The sequence below is a fragment of the Elephas maximus genome, chromosome 23 (genome assembly GCF_024166365.1).
Source record: "Elephas maximus indicus isolate mEleMax1 chromosome 23, mEleMax1 primary haplotype, whole genome shotgun sequence".
In the NCBI taxonomy this organism is placed as follows: domain Eukaryota; kingdom Metazoa; phylum Chordata; class Mammalia; order Proboscidea; family Elephantidae; genus Elephas; species Elephas maximus.
Genome location: NC_064841.1, coordinates 56,606,674 through 56,625,400, shown reverse-complemented (window position 1 = coordinate 56,625,400; position 18,727 = coordinate 56,606,674). Strand labels below are relative to the sequence as shown.

General features: G+C 35.9%; 1 protein-coding gene across 2 annotated transcripts in view; it reads right to left on the bottom strand.

The window, feature by feature from the left end:
* The window catches only part of NUP58 (nucleoporin 58), a 43,459-nt gene that overhangs the window by 7,806 nt on the left and 16,926 nt on the right, over positions 1-18,727 (bottom strand). For both annotated transcript variants that reach the window (XM_049867163.1, XM_049867164.1), the window contains 7 exons: positions 15,317-15,341; positions 14,482-14,547; positions 14,007-14,181; positions 9,326-9,405; positions 6,850-6,968; positions 6,364-6,446; positions 3,299-3,500 (listed from right to left, as the gene is read on the bottom strand). In XM_049867163.1, the coding sequence (XP_049723120.1) occupies positions 3,299-3,500; positions 6,364-6,446; positions 6,850-6,968; positions 9,326-9,405; positions 14,007-14,181; positions 14,482-14,547; positions 15,317-15,341 (750 nt within the window). The remainder of the gene's footprint in view (positions 1-3,298; positions 3,501-6,363; positions 6,447-6,849; positions 6,969-9,325; positions 9,406-14,006; positions 14,182-14,481; positions 14,548-15,316; positions 15,342-18,727) is intronic.

Below are 18,727 nucleotides of genomic sequence, written 5' to 3'. Positions count from 1 at the left end.
ATAAACACCAAGAACTTTTAAAATAGTCAAAACACAACAGCAAAACTCAATCCCAAAACAATACCTATAAAAAACCTATTCTAAGTTAAAATTATGCCAAGAAGCTTAATAGAACTGTCTCAGTAAGTGCTTTAAGAGGCCTGGGAAGCACTTGTGAGCAAGTGTACTCAAGATTTACCAACACGTAACATAGCCATGTACTGACGCTTATTTCATACACGGCCTGTAGGCTTTCCATCAGCTCTCTTCAAGCTTCAGGACTAGCAACCATAAATCACACATGCCTAGGCCCTATTTTATTTTTTTCATTAACAGAGCCTTAACAAAGGATCAAGCAGTCATTTGAATCCATTCCTCTATCTCCAAGAAAGGTAACATGTAAACCATCTTCAGAAGGTAGCAGTCTATAAAGCTGTCTGCTTTGTGCCTGTATTTACATTAAGGAAGTCAAGAATCAATATGCACATAAGACAAAACCCCTCTGAAGACTCAAATTTTGCACAGATCAAGAGGGACATATAAAAACAGTACACAAGCTCTGTCTAACTTCATGTATGTAGTCTTCAAAATTTGTTACTGGCTCTTAACAAAAAGATCCTATGAAAGTCACAGGACTTCAGGAATAACTAACTGGGTACAAAGCACAGTGCAAAATATAGAGAAATTTCTAAATGGGCTGTGACTCATAAAATCATTATATACCTATCTAAGATAGCTCATAAATTCCACAGCAACGGTAACATGGCTAAAATGACTAAAACTTTGACTAGGAAGGGGAATGGACTATGGAGACAGGGATACCATCAGAGACAAAAGGGAAAGATGAGACATAATACAAAATTGTCGCCACAGTTGTTTCGTTTCTCAATTCTAAAAATCCACACGATTCAATATGGAAACACTGTTAAGATTATTTAGGTTGCCAAATTACAATTCCTGCACCCTGATTAGAAAACACTTAATATGGGCTTCAAAACTGAAGACAATATTGAAAGCAGTCAGCTTCCCCAAAGCCTAGCAAAAACCACAGATGGAATTAAAGCACAACGATTACTCTAACTTAAGGTAATGTTCTCCACCACCAGAAAAAGTGTCATGGATTGAATTGTGTCCCCGCAAAAGATACGTTAAAATCTAAATCCCTGCAGCTGTCAATGTAATCTTGTTTGGAAATAGGGTCTTTCTTTTGTTATCAGTTAAGTTAAATGAGGTCAAACTGAAGTAGGGTACATCCTAATCCTAATCCCCTCAGAGTGGTGTCTTATAAAGGAGAGCACAGACAGAGTCACACGGGGAGACACCATATGACCAGAGATGCATTTATAAGCAGCACAGGAATACCAAGGACTGCGGCAGCCATCAGAAGCTAGGAGAGAGGCATGGAACAGTTCTTTCAAAGCTCCCAGGTGGAATCAACACAGCAGATAACCTGATTTGAACTTCTAGTTTCCAGGACTGTGAGAAAATGAACTTGACTTGCTTTTTAAAGCCACCCATCCTATTTTGTTATGGCAGTTCTAGGAAACCAAGGCAGATCACCTTGTTTTGCTTATCTTTGTATCCCCTGAGTCTAGCAGAGAGTAAGCTCTCATACTTACTGAAGGAATATAAATCTGCCTATGTCCATCCATGAGCCCAAAATGTTTGCGAGAAAACCTACAAACCTCTCAAGATAGGACCATCTATGTGAGTTTTTAAAAAATTCTTTTGAGAGGCGGTTTTGCTTCAATTTTAGTTGTATGCTACACACTAATTCACTTACAGCACAACATTTTAGATAACTGATTTTTCTTAAGTTTTATTTCTTAGATTGGAATTCCATTATGTTTAAAGAACACTTAACCAAACCCACACTTATCTGACTTACTTTAGTGGTTAATATTGGCTCTAAAATGTAAATTTGTACTATTGTCGGTTTGCTTAGCTGGTTAAATAATCACGAGAATGGATGGTCGTTAATTACGGGAGTGATTCCACAGAGAAATCAATCCCATAATTACTTTTTCCCTTCATAACTTGAGAATGCAATCTCACACTCCAGCCAGCTAGAGAGCCACCACACAGTATGAGCCGCCATTCACGTGGGTCCAGAGGGACTACGGAGGACCTGGCATGCTAAATCTACCACCAACCCTTGACTTATGCTATGTCTTGTCATCTCCAAATGAGAAGAACAATTTTTCAAACTGCGAATAGTGAAAATCAGAGAATGCTTTCCTAGGAGAAGCAGCCTAAATGTAATTTACCTAGATACAGATTTTCATTTCTTTGCGCTATAATTTACTACTATATTATATGGGACTCTTAGCCAACATGTCAGAAAGATACATGCTGTATAATAACTAACAGGCATCACTCAAAATTCATAAATGAACAAAGAAAAAATCAGTATCTGTTAAGATGGTATTTTTCTATGTCAAACTTCAAACCAGATAAAAGGGGTTGCAGGAATAAGCAGACAAGGGCTAACTTCAGAACAGAATTAGACCACAAAGATAAAATACTACAGAATGAGACTGCAAAATTGTTTCTCTGCTTAGAAGTGGAATTAAACCAAGTACTAAAGTTATCTGCTTTCTAATACCTCACCAATCAATTCCATCTGCTCAAGCTCTTGGTTCATATTTCTTAATAGGCAATCTTGAGCATGTCAAAATTAACTTCTTCCTGCTCTTGTTACTGTTCTGTTCATTTTGAAGGTTACAAATAATTGTAGAATGTATCATTTTCAAAATTTGGATTAGAGGACCTGTACTCTGCTTTCAATCAACACGCGTACAAACACACCTATTGAACTTCAAAGAACCGTCAATAAATAAAAATGTCCTTCATCCTGAATGTGGGTACTTTATAATCACTGCATATGAGGAGAACAAGAATATACCATCTCTCCGTATCATATAAGAAAAATAAAATATATGGCTGGATTATCTCTGACTTTAAAACAATAAATGATACAATCACAATTTTAGAATCTAATGTTATTTCTAAATTTCTAAATGTAATTCAGTAGTGAAACACCATGTCCTAAAGGGCATTTATAGCAATACAGCAAATATCATTAATTAAATTAACAATATTCAATATCTAATTGATGTATAGTTAGTTATTGCTAATTCTACCCTGCATTTTCTATCAGGTATATTTTTATAATTGTGTTCATCACAATTTTTAGATTGCATTAGAACAGCTATTCATAGAAATTTCTTCAGTGCTAACACAAAAGGAAGACTTATAAGAACGCACACAAATGCTCTGCATTTAACAGTAAGAATCTATAACTTGAATGTGTTCAGACCTGTAGCAGGCTGTTGCTGCTGTGTTAGTGTGGCAGCCATGGCAACGGCTGCTGCGTTTGGCATGTTGCTGAATGGGGTGGGTCCTGTAGTAACTCTGGGTGTGTTCTGCCACTTCTTGGCTTCTGTTCGCCTGGCTTCAAACACATCTACAGCATCACCCAAGAACATTTTTCTGTAGCCAAGGTACTGTTCTTTGAGCACCTAAACGAATGCAGAAAAAAGGCTTATCAAGTTCTGTGTTGACTTTGGTAGTATGTGAATAAATACAACTATAAAATATTTACCAAAGACAGACAGATCATAGAAGAGACACTGCCAATATTATACATTCCACCTAAACTGCAAATAAGCATGCTAGCAATGCACGCTGGCGTGGGAAGTAGCATTTGAGAGCTGTCACTCCTTTGAATATTTTCTTCCCTATTTTTGTCGCACATCTTTACAAGATACTGCCTACGATACTCCAGCTTCATCGGGCCCTGTTTAAAATGAGTTAGCTAACTTAGCTTTCAGACAAGCAGAATAATATTTAAAACAGCATTTTATACCAGGTTTTCTACGAAAGTTTTTCTCCAAATATCTAATCTTTGATAACCTTTAAACTCAAAAAGCTTAAAAAAAAAAAAAAACAAAAACCAGCACTAAATAGGTAGCTGTTAAACACATTTTTTTAAAAAGGCCTGGGTGATGCCAAAATAAGATGCTACCTCAGCAGAGGGTGTAAGAGAGCATCAGTGCCCTATAAGTTTTAGTCCTACTCCAGACACTGGGAAATAAAGACCTGCCTTAGAGACTTGAAAAATGTTAAGACAACTATTTTAAAAAACTGACATCAACCGTGATGTAGATAACTTATCATTAAAACTTCCAAGTTTGTTAATGCCTGCCTGGGTAAAGTAGCTAAGTTTGTTTCAACGGACTATCTACAAACAAACAAACAAAAGGAATAAAAAACATCTTTTGTGAGATTTCTACAAGAAATGAACAAGTCTAGTATTTATAGTTTGCTCACTAAATGCAACGGAACATAAATGTTCAGCTGATTGTGGAGAATCCTTTGGTTCTTGGGAACATCTAAAAACAGAGATCAAAATTTCATGTGATGTTTACCCAACATGATCCGGGGCTCTTTTGGGAGAATCTCTGTCTCACTGTTTATATGGTCATGTTACAGAAAAGGGTACAGTTTCCACCAGAGTGGGCCTATAGCAGAGAAAGCGCCCCTGAAAAAGCATGCATGACTAGAAATGCCATGTCTGCGATGTGCTCTAACACAGTCCACAGGGAGAAGCATCTCTGTGTGGAGAATTGATAAAACAAGATCAGCAGGATCTTCATAATAGCCGACACTGGGTGGTGAGTGCCTGGGCACTCATTGTAATAGTGGTCTACTTCTGCGTGTACTTGAAAACTTCCATGATAAAAATTAAAAAACTAAAACCAGTTGCCATGGAGTCGGAGTATTCCAACTCACTGTGACCCCGTGTGTGTCAGATTAGACCTGTGCTCCACAGGGTTTTCAATGGCTGATTTTTCTGAAGTATACTGCCAGGCCTTTCTTCTGCGGTGCCTCTGGGTGAACCCACACCATGTAACTTTTGGTTAGCAGCCACACATGTTAACCATTTGCACCACTCAGGAACTTCAGTAAAAATTAAGGGGGGGAGGAGGAACATTTGTACAACAGACCTCAAAGTGACATTGTAGAATCATCTTTATTAGCTCTTATTATACTTTGATTAATAAAAACTATAAGAAAATCTGATAAAAATTCCTCCCTTAAAATTATTCAAAGATCTGATAAAGAGTTTGAAATGTATTAAAGCTAATGGTTTGAAGTACGCTATCATTTCAAAAACGGTATAATTTAAGTGTAATTTAACTTTTTAAAAATTCCGTGGCCATCCATCAGACTAAAATTAAAATGAAACTACTGATAATCAAGATTAAATTCTACCCTACACTTAATAATTTACTTAGACTCAGATGTGGGTGCTTTAAAATTTAGTTATTTTGACCGCATATAACTCTAAAAAATTAATTACCAGATTTGTATGCAAATAACACACGCCCTCTATATTTGTTTGCTAACATGCCCTCCCCCAAGGTATTTCTGTAAACGGTAACGTGTAAAAAAGAAACCTGGCATAGTGGCACTGAGGAAAATGCTTCGCAGAGGGAGGGCATGGTCAGCAAACAAGTGTAGAAGGGCCAGTGCTATCTGCATAAAAATACGGTGCATGTGCTGGGTTAGCTGGAAAAAGTACATTCACACGTAACCCTTCACTTACATAAATTGAAAAAAAAAAAAAAAAGCACATTATTGGAGCTCTGGTGGCGTAGCGGTTAAGAACTACAGCTGCTAACCAAAAGGTCAGCAGTTTGAATCTACCAGCTGCTCCTCGGAAACCCTACGGGGCAGTTCTATTCTGTTCTATAGGGTCGCTGTAGGTCGGAATTGACTTGATGGCAACTGATCGGTCTAGCACATTATTACGTGGGTCAAGATATTCAGTGACAAATTATTTTATTTATATAATTTAGTGAACACAAACAGTTCCATGTATTTAGAAGGGAGAATGTTGGAAGTAAGTTTTTTATGCAGTGGCTGATAAACATTTAAAATACACATAAGATGAACGCAGGGAAAAATGATTTTACTGCTAAGAATGTTTATTTTCTGCAATGCTGTTTATAATGGTAAAAGGATGGAAACAATGTAAATGTTCAATGACAGAGGGTGGGTTAAACAAACCAGGACACGTACATACAATGAAACCCTAAATACTACTAAAAACGATACTGAAGAAACATGCACTAAAGTGGGAAGTTATTCACAATATACTGTTGAAAAAGGTTAAAATAGCACACTGTATATATAAAATAACACTTGAATCTTTCTTAAAAAGCATACACGTTACCAATGGTTGTGTCTGTGTCTGATTATGGACTGTATCTTTTTTATTTTTTCACTAGGATGTAATTTTAGCCATTGCTATAATAAATACTTCATTTGGGGAGACAAAAAGGTATCCAGCTAGATGAATGGGCAATGAAAACTTACCTTCACATTTTCATGAATAGACTGAAGTTGTGCAGCTAAAGCTACAAATGTTTGATAAATTTTCTGCATAGCCATTGATAAATCTATAAAAGAAAATTATATTATCACACAAATATATGTATGACACAATAAATTGTTTTTTTTTATTATTATTTATGAGTTCAATTTTTGGTACTGTGAATTTGTAAGAGAAAAAACTATATGGATGACAGAGAAGACAGCAGATGGCTAGACTGAGAGAAGGAGTCTACATTAGGAATCCAGGGGGAAGGGGAGGTGGACAAGCAGCCCTGGTTAACACAGTCAGTCCATAATAAAGCATTTTATATTCACTGGGAACAGAGGTCTAGCCAACATTTGTTATGAAAATTTTCTTACAGCAGCTTAAGACAACTAAGTTAACTGGAATATCTTCTACACAACTATAGTTTAATGTTTCTTCTACCAAAAAAAGTGTATCAAAAAATTACCACAGAAGCATGTTACCTTGAGGGGTTATATGTGAATTATTTGCTTGAGTAGCAAGATGGTTTTCTAGTTCTTCAATCTGCTGTCTGTACTGCTGAAGCTGTACCTCAAACTGCTGAACCAAGATTCTGAAATAGCTATATGAACATTTTAAAAATCAGATCAGATTTTTTAAAACATTTTCTTTATACTCTAAATGCCAAATAAATCAATAACTGCCCCATTTGAGTAGGCCCTTTGATTAGTTTGATGACATAATGTATCTTTAAGTGGCACAGATACCATTATTGAAATAAAGACTCCTAAGTCGTAAGGTATTGAAGTATCAAAAACAAATGCATACCCTTACTCAGATCACGAGTTAAAAACCCAGATTAAAGGAGATTCTAAAAAACAATTTAATACTCTTCAAAAAGTATTAAGGTCATGAAAAACAAGGAAAAACTGAATAGCTATTACACGGAGGAGACTAAAAAGAAATAACTAAATGCAATCCTGAATAGGATTCTGGAATAGAAAAAAGGACAGTAGTAGAAAAAATCAGTAAAATTTGAATACAGTCTGTAGTTTAGTTAATAATATTGTATTGATGTTAATTTCTGCTCTTGATACTTATACTGTGGTCATGTTACATGTTAACATCAGGGGAAGCAGAATAAGGGACACAAGAAAATTCTCAGTACTAATATTTTTGCAAGTCTAAAATAAGTTCAAAAAAAAAAAAAGAAGTGTAATTATCAAACAGATTTGTACAACCAGGTATTTACAGTTCGTAGTGTAGTGGTTAAGTGCTATGGCTGCTAACCAAAGGGCTGGCAGTTTGAATCTGCCAGGTGCACCTTGGAAACTCCATGGGGAAGTTCTACTCTGTCCTATAGGGTTGCTATCAGACAGAATTGACTTGACGGCAATCGGTTATATTAATAAAACTTATAATCTGAAACACTATAGTGTACAAAAGACAGAGCATGTAATTACTGCTACTATTACTATTTTATTTACATAAATTTACAGAGAATGCAAGAAAGATTTGAAAAAAAAAAAAGGACACTGAGTCGTATGCAAAGGAGTATGGACATGATTCTGTAAGAAACAGAGAACTATGGAAGCTTTTTCAAAATTAGCCCTGACTGCAACGTGAAGAACAAGACAGAGGGCTACACCATGTGAGAAAGTCCAACTAGGAAGCCAGTATGACACTATGTCACAACGTTGACGGCTACCAATAGGCTGTTACAACGTGTAAGGATAGGACACAAATCTTAGAAGACTGCAACAAAGGGTACATAAAGCTAAACATGAACCTTAAAACCGTACACATGGAATTACATTATTGTCTTAGTTTGATGTTTTCTTTATTAAAGAAAAAAAGCAAAAAGAAGCTCCTCTCATGTACCACACCCGATGCTAACAGAACATAAGGTCTGTACATTAGATATAGGAGTATCACTGTCATGTTAACTTCCTGATTTTGGATTTCAATAACTGCAAATACCCTTATGTTAAAGAAAGAGCATACCCTTATGTTAAAGAAAAACACACTAAAGTACTTAAGTGTAAAGGAGCGTCACATCTGCAAACAGCTCAAACTACTCAGGGAAAAAAATGTGTACACACACATAAACATGGAGAGAGGCACAAACAAGCGTGGTAAAAATCTTAACAGGCAGGTAACCGGGATAAAAGGTTTAGGAGAATCCTCTGTTCTAGTCTTGAAATGTCTAAGTTGGAAATTTGTGTCATAATAAAAAGTTAAAGAAAAAAAAAAGACCTCTACCAGTAGCTCACTTCACCTCTTTAAGCTTCAGGCTGCTCATCTCTAAGACTGGAATAATAACTACAGAGGTTTTGTGAAAAATATGAGATAAAATATATAAAGTGCTAAGCACACTGCTTGGCATACAGGAAGCATTTGATAAATATTAACTATTATCTCTATCAACATGGAAGGACATTAAAAAAGGGATAAGATATATCACAGGTATGAAAACTAGACATACAAACTTGGTGATGAGATTACATGTGGATTTTTCTTGTTTGATTTTACTTATTTTCTAGTTTTTCTTCCTGAGTATGTATTACCCATGTAAATAAATAAGAACTCTGCTTAGTATGTCCTTCTTAAGGATGGAACTATAAAAGAATTATTTTTAATTTAAATGTGTTAGTGAGTAAAAATATAAGCTTCCTCTACTTGCAAAATTTAATAAAGTGGAATAGACTATTCTCGGTGAATAGCATTTAAATGAAGTGTAGCTGCATGATAGTAGTTAAAAGATTAGATCTCTTAGCCTTTATTACCCTTCAGTAAAATGGGGATAACAAACTACCCTCTTAGGGTTGTTATAAGAATTAAACTTAAAAAGCTATGTAAAGTGCTTATTAACCCAGGCCTGACACACAGTAAACAACTAAAAATTCTTGGCTTGTATATTATTACTGTTCTGCTTTCTTAAAGTGAGAAACATTTGTTTAAAAAAATCTAGTAACTCACTCAGCAGGGGCTGTATTTTCATGTTGAAGTCCAGGTGGTGTTTTCTGGGTCCTTAAAGCTATTTCAGCATTTTTTAACTCCTAATATACCAGAGGTTTAAAAAAAAAAAAAAAAAAAAATCCCATTAGTAGTTAGGCTAAAATAACAACTATACCAGGACAGAAATTTCTCAAATAACGCCATTTGTGGAAGTTCATGCTATGAGAACACCTTGTAGTACATGATAGCTGCTTTATAACAAGCTGCTTTCCAGAGAAGACAAATTACATTCTTGCATTGTTATGGATTGAATTGCATCCCCCCAAAATGTGCTATAAATTCTAACCTTGTGGTTAGAATCCCATTTGGGAACACGTTTTCTCTGACATGTTAACAAGGCCAGGTCAGTGTAGGGTGTGTCTCAATATCTTCTGAGATCTTAAAGAGCAGATTAAGCAAGCAAGCACAAATAGAGGGAAAGAAACATGTTCACCAAAGAACCCAAGAATAGAAGCTAAAAAGAGACAAGGACCTTCCCCCAGAGTCAACAGAGAGAGCCAGTGCCCTGAATTCGGACTTTCAGCCTCCTAAGCTGTGAGCAAATAAATTTCTGTTCATTAGAGCCACTTAACTGTGGTATTTCTGTGACAGCAGCACTAGATAACTAAGACAACTATCCTTTATGATAAAATTATAATGAGCTGTTCATCTACTTAAGAAACTAGGTTTCTGCAGGATCCATGAAGCTAACTCATTCAGAATGAAAGATTATGCTACTATTTTTTAAATCTTTAACATACAGAAGCAGAAAACATTATTTAAAAAAAAGGAATGAATAGTGACAATAATGTTGAGGCTGATGATGGTAGCAGTTAACATCTGGATGCTTACTATGTACCAGGCACCATGATAAAGCCTTCACTTATATTTTCTTGGTTAATTCTTGATAATAACCTTATAATGTAGGCGCTGATTCCCTGGGTGGTGCAACGGTTAAGCGCTTGACTAGTAGCTGAAAGGGTGGTGGTTCGAACCCACCCAGAAGTGCCTTGGAAGACAGGCCTGGCAATCGGCTTCTGAAAGGTCACAGCCTTGAAAACCCTATGGAACACAGATCTCCTGACACACATGGGGTTGCCATGAGTCAGGATCAACAACTAACAATGACAATGCAGGTACTACTGTAGGTACTACTATAGAACTACCCTTTTTACTGATGAAGAATTTGAGTTAGAGACATTAAGTAACTCACCAATGCCATGTAGCTGGAAGAACTATGAAGTGAATCTAGGCAGTTTAATTCCTTTAAAGCTTACACACTTAACCATTCTTATATTGCCTTCTGCTGTTCCTCAGGAAACCCTGGTGGCGTAGTGGTGAAGTGCTACGGCTGCTAACCTTTTGCTAACCTTTTGGTCAGCAGTTCGAATCCGCCAGGCACTCCTTGGAAACTCTATGGGGCAGTTCTACTCTGCCCTATAGGGTTGCTATGAGTCAGAATCGACTTGACGGCAGCAGGCTTGGTTTTTTTGGGTACTGTTCCTCAACACCATTTCTGCTTTTACATACCATTCTTTTACATACCATTCTTATCATTTCACTGTTTTCCAACCACTATTTAAGCTTCTCCTATTAAAAAAAAAAAAAGGACCTTAAGTTTATATTCCCATCTAGCAACCTTTTACTGCCAAGCCTCTCAAAAAAAAAAAAAAACTAGGGATAACTGTTCTTTCGACCTCTTTTTCAGTCTTCATCTCACCCCACTCTTGCACAAAAGCTCTAGACTCTGCGGACTCTGCCCCCTGCCTCCCTCTCCAAACACTCACACTTGCCAGTCCCAGACACACACCCAGTGCTCCTATAGTACCAAACTACTCGCAGGTCCTCAAATAGGCCTACTTCATGCCTCCACACCTTTGCTCACCTAGCCCCTTTTGCTTGGAATGCCCCCTCACATTAGCCTTCCTTCCTACCAGCCTGGGAACACCTGCAAATGTTTCAAGACACAACACAAAGGTATCCTAGTTAGGACAGATGATAATAGCGCCCATTTGAGCTCTTTGTGCTCCCCACCATACCCTCTACCTGGAACACAATAACTGAACCTGACTGATATACAATACGTTCCTATATACTATAAGTCTTTTGATCTCGAATGCTTGTTAAAGTGCCTGGCACATAACAGACTCGTAAAAAACGTTCACTGAATGAATGGATGCTGCAAAACTCAGCAATATGACTTCAATACCCCATCTGGCATCATCCTTCCACCAACCTCCCAACAAAGAAAACTTTAACCACCCAACTTATCTACACTCCCAAGTTATCTACCAAAGAAACAAGGTCTATAAAAGACATTGCTTTATTTGCCATGAGGTTCTGGCTTCCTAACTGCAATACTGCTCCTCACTCCAGAATTGCCGAGTTTTATTTCTTCTCAGAAAGGCTTTCTTTGAAGAGAAGGTTTTTGGGTTATATCAATTGATACTAAGATTGAATCATTAAGGTATTAAGAATACTTTTTTTTTTTTTCAATTTTAATTCACCAGATTCTGGGTAGAAAAACAGTTCCTATATATTAGAAACAAAAGCATGTAATATTTTATTAAAGCTTATGTGGTATCTCCAATAAAATTTTCTTAAGAGCACAGATGATTTCTCCTCAAGGAAATTTTCTTTGACCCCTGCCCCCTTCTTCCTTTGCCACCTTTGTACTCTACCAAATATTTTATTATTTCACTAGACTTTTACTACCATAAGAGTTGTGTTCTCATCCTTGAAAGACTAGTGGCAAGACTTACATGTAACAGGTATTTTACAAATATTTTTGAACGGAACCATCTAGTTTTAGAGTTAAAATAGATCCTATCACACATAGCATTTACTTATTTTCAATTCAAGTTTGCCTTCTCAACCTTTGCAAATGATCTTTTTTCAGATAATTTATATAATTTCATATAGTTTATATCCAAATCAAAACAAACTCTCTGCCATCAAGTCGACTCCAACACACAGCGACTCAACAGGACAGAGTAGAACTGCCCCAGAGGGTTTCCAAGGAGTGGCTGGTGGATCAAACTGCTCACCTTTTGGTTAGCAGCTGTAGCTTGCAACCACTGCACCACCAGGCCCCTATAATTCATAATTTCATGTAATTTACAAATAATTTCATATGTTTACACAAATTCTTAACATCCTCCACAGCATAAGTGTTTAAAATTTTCTTCCTCGCAGAACATCAGTATCTGATGATATGTAAGGAAGAATAAGTGGGGAAGAAATATGGGAGGCTATTTGATTCATATTTAATCAAAGAATTTATAAGAGACTAGGAAATCCGAGTGTAAACAGCAATGTCTTTGAATTCCCTTTAAAACACTTCGTAGTTTAGTCTGCTTTACCCCCTTACAAATAGCTAGTTTAGTAACACAGTATTTTTATAAATAGATCATAAAGTATTCGCTAATAACAAACCAAACCAAACCAATTCTGACTCATATCCACCCTATAATAGTTGACTTAAAGACATATACCAAACCCGCTGCCATCGAGTTGATTCCAACTCACAGGAACACTATAGCAACCCTACAGGACAGAGTAGAACTGCCCCAAAGGGTTTCCAAACCTGTGGTCTTTATGGAAGCAGACTGTCACATCTTTCTCCCACGGAGCGGCTGGTGGGTTTGAGCTGCTGACCTTTCAGTTAGGAGCTGAGTGCTTAACCACTGTGCCACCAGGGCTCCTTTAAAGACATGAAATTGCCTTTAAAATTTTTACTTAAAATGTTATGAAGCACATAATATGAAAAGCATAGCATTCTGATGAGCCAACATTAAAAAGGCGTATTACGTGAAGTTCTTTAACACCAGGGTCAAGTTTAGGGAAATGTTTCTAGACTGCCATGATCAGATCAAGTATATTCTATAATTGTGATATATAAAACACAAGTAAATTACCTATCATTCTTCCCCAGCAGAATTTCCCTTATGTGATATTGTATTTTATACAAATATATGAAATCTACTATATAATTTTATATGTATATAAACATTTTATTTATATATATTCTACAATATAAAATAAAAATATTATTTTATATAGGGAAGAAAAACAAGTAGACATGAGTGAGAGAAGATACCAGCCTCATTACAATTTTTATTAACTATGAAATAATAAAGTCATCAACAAGTTACAATTTTTATATAACTAACGGATTTAAAAAAAGGAAAGTTTCTTCTGACAAGCTATTTTTCCTTTTGTCTAATATGGTAATTTAGCCAGGAGGCACTCTTATGAAACAAAGTGATTAAGAGCATAAGCTCTAGGTCTGGATTGCCAGGACCTGAGTCCAGATTCTTCCACTTAGTAACAAAGCACTCTGCTTGTCTTCTCACTTATTAAATGAAGATAATAATAGTACCTACCTCAATTTATACATACAACCCAGTTTAATTTTGTGAAAATTAAACTGGGTTATATATATAAATTGCTTAGGACACTATCACATACATGGTAAACACTCAATAGAAACTGTCCATTATTGTTATTATAACAATTTAAAAGTATGTGAGCTACTTGATTTCTTATAGTACATCTGTAACTTTTTATTACAAAAAAAAAAAAAAAAAGACCCCCCAAAAAATATTTCCATTAAAAAAATAATAGTAACAACCTCATGGTAAATGTCTGTAAGTTAATATACCTGAGCAGTTTCTATTTTCAATTTGTCAATATTGAGAGTATTCCTCTGTAGCCCACTGGCAGCCAATGACAGAAGCTGCTTTAGAGCTTTAATATCCTCTTGCACTTTAAGCATTGCTTTTGAAGACATTCTACTAATTTCTTCTTGGACCTGTTTTTGTTCCTTCACAAACTTCCTAAAAAAAGAAAAAAAAAAGAGCTGAGTTAAAAAAAAAAAAAAAACCTTTTTTTAAAAGTACATTTAAAATAAGTTGGTCAAAGTCTAAGTGTTTAAGAAACAAATCAATAGTTCTCATGCTTTTTTAAAGAAAGGCAGTTGCTATATTTTAATTCCTATTGTTCTGCTTTCTCTTCCATGTTCGAAGCATTCAAATTTAACCCAAGCTAGACTGTTCAGGAGGAAAAGGAGATGTTCCCCATAAAATGTACTCCAGAATTCTCCAAGGATTACTTATCTAATTGTATTTGACACTTACTGGAGGTTTTCAACATCCTGGCAGATGAGAGAAGGTAGGTTTTCCTCCTTCAGTGCTTTACTATCCCTAAGAAAAACATCACAAATGTATTAAAATTACTGAAATTAACAGAACTGACAGTTAACTTTATACTAGCGTATGTGTTAAGAAATGATAAAATAGAGCAAATGTTCCTATTTACAGCATGCTGGTATGATTTCAAAGTTCTTTATAAAGAACAATGAATTTCCTGATGTATGAAATAAAGATATTTTAACAATTCACTGACATACAGACTTCTTATCTAAGAAGGCTGGCATATACAATAAACACACTTAAAAAATCTGACTAAATGGCTAAGAAAAAAATCAGACTGGGTGAGATGCTGAACTACCCAAGTTTCCTCTGGCTTAAAGATTCAATGATTGATATTTAATTCAAAATATTAAAGCATTCATTAAAGTATGTCTACAAAGGTTTTCATAACAAGAGGTTAAAGTTACTATTTGTTCTTCACTACCCACTAGAACAGGACAACATGACCTAGGGATAGCTTAAGGAAATCACAAATATTCAGCAAGAACAAGCCGTTATATTTGGCATGCTGCGATACAATTGTGAGTTAGGTTTCAATCACAGATCTGCTGTTACTGACTTCCTTGATATCACTCTCAGCCTCCGGCTTCTTCACTTATTAACATAGCTAACATATACACAAGAGGTTTATGAGAAGTGTACTTGATAATTTATTGACAAATGCTTTAGTAACTAATGTAAATCAGGTGAGAAAACACAATGTCTACAACTTAATAAGTAAAACTCTTTAAAGCATTTTAAAGTTAAATTGTAAACTTACTCTGGTCTTGTTCCTGTTTTATCACCTAGAAAATACAAGAGGCTTCATTTAAAAATTGGTAACTCAGCAAACATTGCAAGTACGAGTTTTAAATTAATACTTTTAATTAATTTAAATTAATACAAGTTTTAAATTTATTAAATTAAGGCATAAGTAAAAGAAGCCTTGATGATGCAGTGGTTAAGCACTCGGCTGCCAACCAAAAGGTTGGAGGTTCAAACCCACCAGCTGCTCCACAGGAGAAAGATGTGGAAGCCTGCTTCTGTAAAGATTACAGCCTTGGAAACCCTATGAGACGGTTTTATTCTGCCCCATACAGTCACTATGAGTAGAAATCAACTCCATGGCAACATTTTTTTTTTTTTTTTAAGTGTAAGTACACTCAGTTAAGCATGCCTGAGATGGCCCTCAGGTCATGGCATGACTTGTCATGAACTCAGAACTGATATGTCAACCAGATATGTGACAGAGCTGGTTTTCATCTACTTCTTTCAAGGCAAAGAATCTTCCTTTCTCAACTATCTTCCATGGAAGATGTTCTATATGGATGGTTTGTATTCTTGCCTAGGAGTTTGATGCCTGGGTAGCTTTACTTGACACTTTTTCAGGCCCTATCAGTAGTTACCTATCAGTAATTACCTGAACTTCTCCAGAGATTTTACAAAAACAGCAAATTAAATTTTTTTAATGCTTGCAGACATTTCAACAGCTTCCTCAATAAAAACATCCAGTTGATAATTATTATTAGTATCTGCTCCTTCAGCAAAATAATGACACAGTGATTCACATTCTGCTTTTCTCAGTTTATTTCTGATTACTGAATAAGAGCCACTTTTTGAAGAAAATATATGAAAAACACAGAAATACAAAATTTAATTCCAGCAAACAGAGGGAACCACAATGGCTCCTGTCACTATTTTTCTGCAATTACACATACATTTTTAAAATGCCGTCAGGGTTAGTGTATGTTAGTATTTTAACATATGTTCCCTGCATGTTGTAAATATTTTCCCATGTCACCTGAACGATTAAAAAATGTCCAGAGTATTGCAGGTATATCATAATTTTTTACTAGTATTTTTTACTACACATCCTCTTTACTTACAGACCTGGTTAGGTTCCAAAGCCCAGGTTGTTATGCTAAATGGGCATTATGCGAAAATGGAAGATGACCTCGTCAGGTCACAAAAATGGAAGATGGCTACCTCACTGTGTAACTGCCAAATTACATCATTACTAACTCCCAAACTACTGAGAATCATGGCCCAGACAAGTTAACACGTATCCTTAACCATCAAACCGTGCATTACTCTCATCTCGTGCCTCGGTGTTAGTTACTGTCAGATGTATGTCGTTAATGTGCAAAATAGCTATATAGCTATATAGTAGATTCTTTACTATTGTGTAAATGTGAAATGTCAGATAACAAGATAGTCAATAAGTGAGGTTATGTAAATGATGCTGCTGCCGTGAATGCCTTTCTCCACAAATACTTGTACACTACTATATTTATATTCCTAGGACTTTGTATGTGGAAGTATGTCAGGGAAGGCCTACGACACACTAATCCCTTAGAACAGTGAGAGGAGGTTTTCCTTCATACCCTCAACAACAATAAACTTCATATATAAAAAAAAAAAAAAAAGCTTTTCCACTCATATAAATGAAAAATGCCACTTCATTATAATCTTAATTCATACTTCTGACAGTACTAGAGAGGCGAAACATTTTTTCAAATGTTCATTAGGCAAGTCTGTCTTTTGTAACCTGCCTATTCATATTATTTGCTCCTTTTTCTATTTGTCTATTTGTCTCGTATACATCATATTTCATCTGTCTACTTCTAAAATTATGGAGCCCTGGTGGCACAGCGGTTAAGCACTCGGCCGCTAACCAGAAGGCTAGTGGTTCAAACCCACCAGTCACACCATAAGAGAAAGATGTGGCAGTCTGCTTCTGGAAAGGTTTACAGCCTTGGAAATCTGATGGCGCAGTTCTCCTCTATCCTATAGGGTCACTATGAGTCAGAATCAACTTGATGGCAACGGGTTTGGTGTTTTGGGTATTTCTAAAATTAGACCCTTATCTCATAATTGTAAGACAAGTCTCGATTTCAGAGATGTCAAAATATGGAAAAAAAAAATCACCTAAAAATCAAGTAATTTACTTTTAATTTGCCATTTACCTTTTAACTTTGTATATGAGGTTTCATTTTTTTTACTTTGAACTCCTTAATCCAACTGTAATTTCTTTTTCTACAGTTTGTATTTCATTGATTCTAAGACTTTTTCTTATACATTTTAACATATCTGGAATTGGGACCCATCTTCTATAGATGTTGTCTTAGATTTGATGAGGCATTGTAATATTATTTTTTCCCCAAATAGTTCAATTTTTTTCAGTAATACATTATTTTACTTCTGACATTCCATACTTATTATAGTTTATAAGTATTTACACATATACACATACATATACACAAAAGCATTTCTATACGTGTACATGTAACTTGGGCCTGTTTCTAGATTACTATGGACCCCTGATTAGTCTTTGCCTCAGCAACATGCGTGGACTGCCACAAAAGCTTCCTAATAGCTCTCCATATCTATTCTCGCCTTTCTGCACACCACTTTCCAAATAGCTGTCAGAATGTGCTTCTTAAAATACAAATCTCATCATGTCATGCTACCTCAATGAAAACCCTTAAGTGGATCCCAACTGCCCTCAGTATAATGACAAAACTCCTTAGTGTTGCATACAAGGTCCTTCATGGTCTGGTGGCCGCCTACCTTCAGAATCTTTTTATTCTAGAGCTACATTAGCCTTCCATGAGTTCTTCAAAAGAGCCCTGGTCCTCCTTCTCTCTAAGCCTCAATACATGCTGCTCCCTGTTCTCTGAATGCTGTTTCCTGCTACTCTGCAGCCGATTAACTCCCACTGATACTTCAGGTCCCTGGCTAACTTTGAGCTCGTTGAAAAAAAGATTAATCTTTTAAATTAAATAAAGAATACCCTGACATATACCACCTATTAAAGGGAACTGGGGATGTGGTACAAGTAATTATGAGCATTTATTCATTGTATTTCCTTTGCTCAACTCTAGCCCAGGCATGATATAAGGGTAGCACAATGGTGGGCAGGGGAAAAAAGGGGAGGTTAATTTCTTACGTTTTTCTTTCTTCTTTGTCTCAATCTGCTCTTTCACATGGATTCTAAAAGCAATTATAAAGGAGAGAAGCAGTCTCCTGTTTAAAATGAAAGTGGGGGTGGGGGGAGTTCCAGTCTGCTCCACTTAAGAGGGTAAAAAATAAGCTGCTAAAACCCTGTGTGTCAGTGTTGTATCCTTTTACCATACCTATTCAATCTGTATGCTGAGCAAATAATCTGAGAAGCTGGACTATATGAAGAAGA